A 9,024-nucleotide genomic window follows, 5' to 3' on the forward strand; every position below is an offset into this window, starting at 1 on the left:
CAGGCCGCCTGCAGGTCCGGCTTGCTGATCAGTGACCTGTTTGACCTCCATGTGGTTTCTTTCCCCCCCCACCCCGGACAGGCATTTGGGCTCACGGCGACTATTGCAAAATCAACCCCAAGACCGGAGGTATCGTTATGCTTGGCCGCAGGTGAGAGCCATTCATTGCCCCTATCTGGACAGGGATAACCTAGCTTCAGTCGTCCATACACTGGTAACCTCCAAATTAGATTACTGCAATGCCCTCTACGTGGGGCAGCCTTTGAAGACGGTTCGGAAGCTGCAGCTTGTGCAAAATGCGGCGGCCAGATTGATAGCTGGTGCAGGGAGGTCTGAGCATATAACACCGATTCTGGCCCGCTTGCATTGGCTGCCTATACGTTTCCGAGCCCAATTCACGGTGCTGCTTTTAACCTGTAAAGCCCTACATGGCTTGGGACCGCAATACCTGATGGAACGCCTCTCCTGACATGAACCTCCCCATACACTGCGCTCAACGTCTAAGGTCCTCCTCCGAGTGCCTACTCCGAGGGAAGCTCGGAGGATGGCAACAAGGGAGAGGGCCTTTTCAGTGGTGGCCCCTTGACTGTGGAATGATCTCCCCGATGAGGCTCACCTTGTGCCAACATTGTTATCTTTCAGGCGTCAGGTCAAGACTTTCCTCTTCTCCCAGGCATTTAAAGGCATTGAACGCTAAGTTTGTTTTTGAATGGACCCCAGAATTGTTGTTTTAAATGGATGCTGCTGTTTTTATACTGTTGCTTTTATTTTTCTGATGGTTTTTAAATTTTGTATATTTTTAATGTTTACTGTTTTTAGCTTTTGTGAACCGCCCAGAGAGCTTCGGCTGTGGGGCGGTATATAAATGAAATTAAATAAAAAAATAATTTGTAGAAGTTAGTGGGGGCACAATGTTTTGGCCTACATCTCCTAGGGTAGGGGGAAGGCGTAAACAAAGCTGATGCGCCACGGTCTTAATCCTGAGCATGCGCGCGCATGCACACGGATTGGCTATTCAAAATTAAACCTGCACATTATTTCTGTGCATGTTTAATTTGACCCTACATTTGTCAGGGCTTTTTTTTTCTCGTTTTGATCTTACTGATAGCTCTCTTTTCCTCCCTGACATGTTCTAAAGAATAGTTTGTGCGTCTCTAAAGTCACCTCTCCCCACATTTAAATAGTAATCATTTCCGTTATAAACCCTCGTGGAATCGGGAGGAATTGATTTGGGAAAATTCCATGTCATTTTTCACGTATTAAAATACGGTGTAATCATTTCCCGTGATACCTCCATGCTGTTTCTGGCACAGTTCCTGCACTCAGCATCTCGTCTGGTTCCAGCTACGTTTGCTTACGATGGCTCCTAGCACTGCCTCTAGATACCCTGGGATTGTGCTGAGTGCTTTCTCTAAAAGCCACTTGGTTCTGCTAAACTGGAGTCCCCAGAGTTCTTTGGACATGCATTACGGCAATTAAACCTACTTAGATGTATTAATATATATGCTCACTCTCTCTCTGTCTCTCTCTTTCTCTCTCTGTCTCTCTCTCTGTCTCTCTCTCTCTCTCTCTCTGTGTCTGTCTGTCTCTGTCTTTCTCTGTGTATGTCTCTCTCTCTCTGTGTCTGTCTCTGTATGTGTCTGTCTCTCTGTGTCTGTCTCTCTGTGTGTGTGTATGTCTGTCTCTGTGTATGTCTCTCTCTGTGTATGTCTCCTTGTGTGTGTGTGTGTGTGTGTGTCTGTCTGTCTGTCTCTCTCTCTCTCTCTGTATGTCTTCTGTCCCTCCCTAAACTTGTATAACACTTCAGTCTAATGAGTATGAATCTTTATAGAATAGAAGTGTCTTGTACTGCAGTTAGATCCTAGCCTAGGGATTATTTTTGTGTTGCATCTTTAATTCAGTTGGCTTATTGAGAACCAAGATGAATCGCATCCGTTTTGCCTCTTCATCAAACCTCGATGATATCTTAATGATTCTTTTCCTCTTTGGCTTTGTCCCTTCTCCAGCGACGGCACGCTGAACCCGAGCGGAGTCAGGTTTGGGAGCTCTGAGATCTATAACATAGGTAAGCAGCTGACGTCGTAGCCACTCCGTCTCCCCTCCCCCTGAATGGTAACGTTGGCCAGCTTTTTATCCCGCACAGCTTTTCCCAGAGGGATGGCCGGGCTAGCCTCTTGCAGCCAAAAACAGCGAAGCGTCTTGTGGCACCCCGAAGGCTAGCCCGTTTATTCTGGCATAAGCCTTTGTGGGCTGTAGTCTGCTTCATCAGGCGCACAACACGGTAGCGGCATATTTACGTTTTCCGCTTAAAAAGCCGCACGGAATGGAGTCATTCCTTGGGGCCACGTCTTGCCGCCACCGCCGCCTTCCACGCGCATGGCACCTGCGCAACGGCGTCGTCGTCATTTCGGGGATTCTCTCGGACCATCTGGCGTGAGCAGCCCCTTCGCCAGGGTGGTTTCCTCTTTCCGAGAGGGAGCCCAGAGGCACACAGGGCCCGGTTGTCTCGAGCCGAGCCTCGTCAATAGCCTCCTTTGACGGCTCCCCGCTGCCATAACTCTTGCGTGCGCACAAAGAGGTTGTCAGCGCGAGCCGTGAAGTCAGCGGAGAGCCCGCGGTAACGAAGGGAGGGCAGGCGTGATGGCGTGGGCCCGGCAGCCGAGTGAATCGGGCCACTGTCTGGCTGTAATTCTATCCCCCCGTGTGGGCAGCAGTTGGACTTCAACGGCCTCCTCTCTTCACCCTCTGCTCCCCTCCCTGCCCTCCGTTTTATTTTCCTGAAATAGCGTCTTTGTTAATGTCCCCCCCCCCCCCCCGCCTTTTGGGGAAGGGTGGGAGAGGAGGAGGTGGTTGAGAAATACAAGCTTAGTTAAGAACATAAGACCATAAGAAGAGCCCTAATGCTGGATCAGACCGAGGGTCCATCTAGTCCAGCACTCTGATCACACAGTGGCCGACCAGCCATCGGCCAGGGACCAACAAGGCAGGACATGCTGCAGCAGCACCCTCCCACCCATGTTCCCCAGCAACTGGTGCACACAGGCTTACTACCTCAGATACTGGAGGTAGCACATAACCATCAGGGCTGGTAGCCATGGATAGCCGTCTCCTGCACAAATTCCTCCAACCCCCTTTTAAAGCCATCCAAATTGGTGGCCCACCACTACTTCTTGTAGCAAATTCCACAGTTCAACTCTGCTCTGTGTGAAGAAGCCCTTCCACCTGTCCTGAATCTCCCACCAGTCAGCTTCATGGGATCATAGAATCATAGAATAGTAGAGATGGAAGGGGCCTATAAAGCCATCGAGTCCAACCCCCTGCTCAATGCAGGAATCCACCCTAAAGCATCCCTGCCAGATGGTTGTCCAGCTGCCTCTTGAAGGCCTCTAGGGTGGAAGAGCCCACAACCTCCCTAGGTAACTGGTTCCATTGTCGTACTGCTCTAACAGTCAGGAAGTTTTTCCTGATGTCCAGCCAGAATCTGGCTTCCTGTCACTTGAGCCCATTATTCCGTGTCCTGCACTCTGGGAGGATCGAGAAGAGATCCTGGCCCTCCTCTGTGTGATAACCTTTTAAGTATTTGAAGAGTGCTTCACCACTGGGTTCTAGTATTAGGGGAGAGGGAGAAAAATGTCTCCCTATCCACATTCGCCACACCCGCAACGGCCTCTCAAAAATTCCAAATGTGCCCGTCAACCCCAAAAGGCTGGGGGCTAATCTTTGGGAGGCCCGTGAAGGTTGGCGGTGGGTCAAATTGCACCAGCCGTCGGCCATTTTAGCTTTCGGACTACGGAGTCTCTGAAGACGAGGAACCATGGCCTGGCTTGCCCTTTACTGCCATCTGCCCAGTGTCCAAAAGATATTAATAGGTTCAAAACCAATCGTCTCTTGTCCCTACAGTGGAAGCTTTTGAGGAAGTGTCCGACAGCCTCTGTGTCCCTCAGTACAATAAAGACGGCGAAGAAAGGGTGATCCTCTTCCTGAAAATGGCCACCAACCAGGAGTTCAGTCCGAACTTGGTGAAAGGAATCAGGGAAGCGATTCGCTTTGCTCTCTCAGCCCGACACGTTCCCAGCCTCATCCTAGAAACCGAAGGCATTCCGGTACGTCAAGGGAGTATTTTTCTTACTTCTTGTTGCTGCGTTTTGTTACTTATTTTTTTCATTGTCACCTTGGAATAGTAATTAAGGAACAGTTGTCATCTTTCTTCAAAGCCCACACATGCCTGGAAATTTTTGCCTCGTTTTTCTTCCCCCCACCCTTTGAAAAAGTGGATTGGAGTCTTATAAATAGTTTTGTCCGTGTTGCTTAGCAACGTGTGTGTGTGCGTGCACTTTTTCTTCTTGAATAAGCCTTTTTAAATTTCTTTTAAACACACACACCAAACCCTGTTCCCTAATAGAGAGCCATACTTGGTTTATAAGTACACGTGTGCTCTGTTGAGCGAGAATCTTGGGCCTTCTCAATAAATATAAAATCGGGTGATTGTTTTTGGCTTTCAGGCGTGCTGAAATGCTTCCTCTCATTTCAGTTTCTTCCATTCTTAAAATCTAGAGAAAAGAATTTTGTGAGATGTATTTTTTGTTTTTGTTTTAAGCCATTTCTAAAATTCATGAATGTCTGGAGAGAACCAATTTGGAGTCTCAGGATGGCAGTTAAGGGGGGGCTGGTGAAACTTTTATCGGCTCCCCGATGTTCGTAACTTTGCAGCGGCTTATCGTAAAATTCCATCGCAGGAGGCAATAGAAGTGTGTACCTTTGGCAGGAATTGTGGGGAGCCTGGGCAAATGTTTTGGTAAATTCTACTCAGGGTGGGCTGAGAAAATGGGTTCTTCACGCTTCTCTTGGATGAAACACCTGGCTTGAAATTACCATGCACAAATGTGAAGTTTCTTGCAATCTTGCATCCCTTCCTCAGACTAAGGGTGGCGCCTGGTTTTCAACCGGCGTTCCCTCGTCCCAGGGAGCCCTGGGAACTGTGGTTCTGGGAGGCAGCTTGGGAATCTCCCAACGGGCATCTCAGCAGCCTCGCCGGACTACAGCTCCCAAGCTGCCTTTGGGGAAGCCATGATGGTTACACCAGTGCAATAGTTATAGTGCCGTAAAATTGGAGACGTTTGCCCTCCAGGTGCTTTGGACTACAATGCTTATTATCCCCGACTGTTGGCCAGCCTGGCTGGGGCCTTATGGGAGTTGTAGTCCAAAGCATCTGGACGGCACTAGGTCTGGTTCCGATCTCCCCCCCCCGCCCTTTTTCTCCACGCTACGGAAGACCAACTCCAAAGAGTAAAGGGAACAGCGTCGAGGTGTTTATATGACAGCTGGTAACTTAGGAATCCTAAGTTTAGATTATTAATTAGCTCACACTCCGGAGGAATTTATAACTGGATTCTAATTACGGTGGAGGTAAAAATGCACCGACATATAAGCGATGAGCTGTATGCTGGCTTTCGCCAATCCTCCCCCCCTTTGTGTGTGAGTGTCAATTTTTTGCCACAGCTCCTGGAACTATATTTAGGCTTTTCAAACCGCCTATCTACCTGCCTTGGTTTTTGTTTCTCTTTGGAGTCGAGGGGCTTGTCATGAGCTGAAACAGGCCGCTTCAAAGCAGGCGTTTGAGAAGTGTAGAACGGCGTAGGATGGGACATTGGGAACTGGGCCCTGTGTGTGGTCTAACATCTTCGTGGTGGCTGTCCCATTTTAAGCTATAAAGCCCTACACAGCTTGGGACCATGGCTTGGGACCACAATACCTGACGGAACGCCTCTCCCGACATGAACCTACCCAAACACTGCGCTCAACATCTAAGGTCCTCCTCTGAGTGCCTACTCCGAGGGAAGCTCAGAGGATGGCAACAAGGGACGAGGGCCTTCTCAGTGGTGGCCCCCCAATTATGGAAATGATCTCCCCGATGAGGCTCGCCTGGCCACCAACATTGTTGCCTTTTTGGCGCCAGGTCAAGACTTTTCTCTTTTCCCAGGCATTTAACAGCATTTAACAACGCTAAGTTTGTTTTTTAATGGACCCCGGAACTGTTGTTTTAAATGGATACTGTTGTTTTTTATACTGTTTATGGTTTTGATGGTTTTAAATTTTGTATACTTTTTAATGTTCACTGTTTTTAACTTTTGTAAACTGCCCAGAGAGCTTCGGCTATGGGGCGGTATATAAATGCAATAAATCAAATCAAATCAAATAAAAAAAGACGCCATAGAGCAGCTTTTCCTGGCCTGGTCCCCTCTGGATCAGCCCTCCCCCAAACTCGTTGTTTCCAGGTGTGTTGGAGTTCCAGCTCCCAGCACCCTCCAGCCAATATGGCTGGTTGGGGAATGCTGGGATTCGTAGCCAGATAAATCTCGGGGAGGGCGGGGGGCGCACCAGATTAGGGAAAGCTACTCTAGATGTTTTGGACTACAACTACGGTCACCCCTAATGCTTGGCTGTGCAGGCTGGGGCTTTTGGGAGTTGTAGTCCAAAACTTTTGGAGGGTGCCAGGTTCCCCTGTTGTAAGGTAAGTCTGTATCGCTATCCCCTGTATGGTGGGGATAGAAGTTAAGAGAGAGTGGCGGGGTGAAGCCTGCTTAGTGGGTTCAAGCCAGTGTGGCGTAGTGGCTAGAGGGTCAGACTGGGAGTCAGGCGATCCGGGTTCTAGTCCCCCACCCGGCCATGGAAACGCACTGGGTGACTTTGGGCCAGTCACACACTCTCAGCCCAGCCTACCTCACAGGGTTGCTGTTGGGAGGATAAAAAGGAGAGGAGGATTATGCACGCTGCCTTGGGTTCCTTAAGGAGGGAAAACAGGCAGGATATAAATGTAATGTAATAACATCGAGAGGAAGAGGCCCATGTAAGCCGTCTTAGGTTCTTTACAAGAGAAAAAACACAGCGGGATATAAATGTAATCAATCAATCAATCAATCAATCAGAGGTGGGATTCGAACCAGGGGACTTAAATGAGTCAGAGCCCCGTCCTTTAGCCACTACTTTACTCTAGCGCTCTCTTTAACGTGGATTTTAGTCTGCATCAGTTCCGGCCCTACCATTAGACAAATCATGGGCACCTTTTTTTTTAAAAAAATATCAACGAAACAGAACAGAAAATACATCGTGTAAAGAAAAACACGCACGTTACACATATAGGAGTATCATCATTTTTCATCGTGGGCATCTTGAAAAGGCAGCGGTTATCATTGTATTGGTTATGATTTAATTTTTACTGCCACGGAGGAGGAGAGGCGTGTTTGGGGATTTCCACCGCAGGGGCTTGGCGCTGTGCGCCCTGAGTTTAGCCGGGGCGGGGTGCAGCGTTTGCCGCTCCACCAGAAAAATACCTTGGGCTGGCTGTGATCCACATTCAAAGTGCAAGTGCAGTGTGGTGTAGTGGCTAGAGTGTCGGACTGGGAGCCGGGAGACCTGGGTTCTAGTCCCCACTCGGCCATGGAAACCCACTAGGTGACTTTGGGCCAGTCACAGACTCTCAGTCCAACCTACCTCACAGGGTTGTTGTTGTGAGGATAAAATGGAGAGGAGGAGGATTATGTATGCCGCCTTGGGTTCCTTGCAGGAAAAAAGGCGGGATATAAATGCAATAATAAATTTTAAAAATGCCGGAGCGCGGGGTAGTTTCCCCTCAGTTATCGAGCGTCAGGTTTGATGTCGGCGGGATGTAAGTCACGACTTCACCGTTGCCTCGTTCTCAATTCCACAGTACACAATAAACGGGAAGAAAGTCGAAGTGGCTGTCAAACAGATCATCGCCGGCAAGGAAGTTGCTCAGCGGGGAATCTTCTCCAACCCGGAGACGCTGGACCTTTACCGAAACATTCCCGAACTGCAGGACTTCTGAAGGGATCTGCCTTTTTCCATCTCTTGATGTTCATGTGTGTGTGTGTGTGTGTGTGTGTGTGTGTGTGTGTATGTATGTCTGGTTTTGTACTGTATATATAATATGTATATGGATACTGTATGTAAAAGAAACATATTTAAGCGACGGTGTTTCTTTTGGAAAGGAGAAATACTGTTCTGTTTTTCGTTTGGTTTTTTTGCCAAGTGCTTCACGAACAGGCTTTTTGGGGGAGGGCAGGGTGGCGGAGTTTGGCCCATGGCCAGCGCTCTTCTTCCAAGCCCAGCCAAGATCACTTTGCCTCCTTTCAGATAACTGGGTATTACGATTTTTTAAAATAATGTATACTAAGCCCGTGACTTCTGGTTCGAGTTTTACCTCTAAAATTACGGGAAGAAGCTGAATGTCCACACAAGTAGGCGGCTGTGTTCTGTTTGGGTTAAGGTACTGTTGGTTTCTCGAGTGTTGTGCCAAGGATTCTGGGAAATTTGACCAGAGGCTTCTCAATGGGAAGGTTACAAAATGGTGGACCAGCTCCCTCGGAACAGTAGCTTACCTATCCGATGCTGATCTTCAGGCTTAGCCGGCACTCCGGGTGAGTGAGGGTGCGTCCTAGACCAATTTTGTGCGGAAAAGGTTCCCTGAAGCAAAGAAGTTTTGAAAAGTGCGGAGTTAAGGGGTCCCTTTTTTGTTCTCAACACGTTTACTTCCCCCCCTTTTTTTTTTAAAGAGATAGATGGACTTCTAGGTTTGTTTTAACTTTTAAAAAAGACAGTACCTCTTTTCACAACCCAGCCCAGCGTTTTTATTTCTGTCGCTTTTCTAAATAATACTTCACTTCCACTGCATGGAAGACATCGGCCCTCAGCTAGAGGCAGCCATGCTGGCGTGCTCTTGCAATCAATGGGGCCAATTCGTCGTGACTTGCTGAAGGGCCCATTGATTCCTTGGGTCTTCGGTGTGGATAATGTTTATCCTTAGGATTGGTGTCCAGTTTTGGCTGCCTCGTCTACCCAACTTCAAATTAATTTGGAGGCAGGGGGAGGTGGCGGCATTGAAAGCATGACGGGGCATTTAGTTGTCTGAAACGTGTGTGCTTGGTTTTTTTTTTTAAAAAAATCTGTTTTGAAATTTTGTTTTTTTAAAATGAAGAAAGGGGCGGTGGTCAACTTGATCCATGT

At 48.3% G+C, this 9,024-nt stretch overlaps 1 protein-coding gene across 1 annotated transcript in view; it reads left to right on the plus strand.

The window, feature by feature from the left end:
• The window catches only part of AACS (acetoacetyl-CoA synthetase), a 39,647-nt gene extending 31,734 nt beyond the window's left edge, over positions 1–7,913 (plus strand). Inside the window, exons 15-18 of the mRNA XM_063143825.1 lie at positions 82–151; positions 2,007–2,065; positions 3,901–4,103; positions 7,709–7,913. Of these exons, the coding sequence (XP_062999895.1) occupies positions 82–151; positions 2,007–2,065; positions 3,901–4,103; positions 7,709–7,846 (470 nt within the window). The 3' untranslated portion in view covers positions 7,847–7,913. The remainder of the gene's footprint in view (positions 1–81; positions 152–2,006; positions 2,066–3,900; positions 4,104–7,708) is intronic.
• The last annotated feature ends 1,111 nt before the right edge of the window (positions 7,914–9,024 follow it).

This window comes from Elgaria multicarinata, chromosome 18 (assembly GCF_023053635.1).
Source record: "Elgaria multicarinata webbii isolate HBS135686 ecotype San Diego chromosome 18, rElgMul1.1.pri, whole genome shotgun sequence".
In the NCBI taxonomy this organism is placed as follows: Eukaryota; Metazoa; Chordata; class Lepidosauria; order Squamata; family Anguidae; genus Elgaria; species Elgaria multicarinata.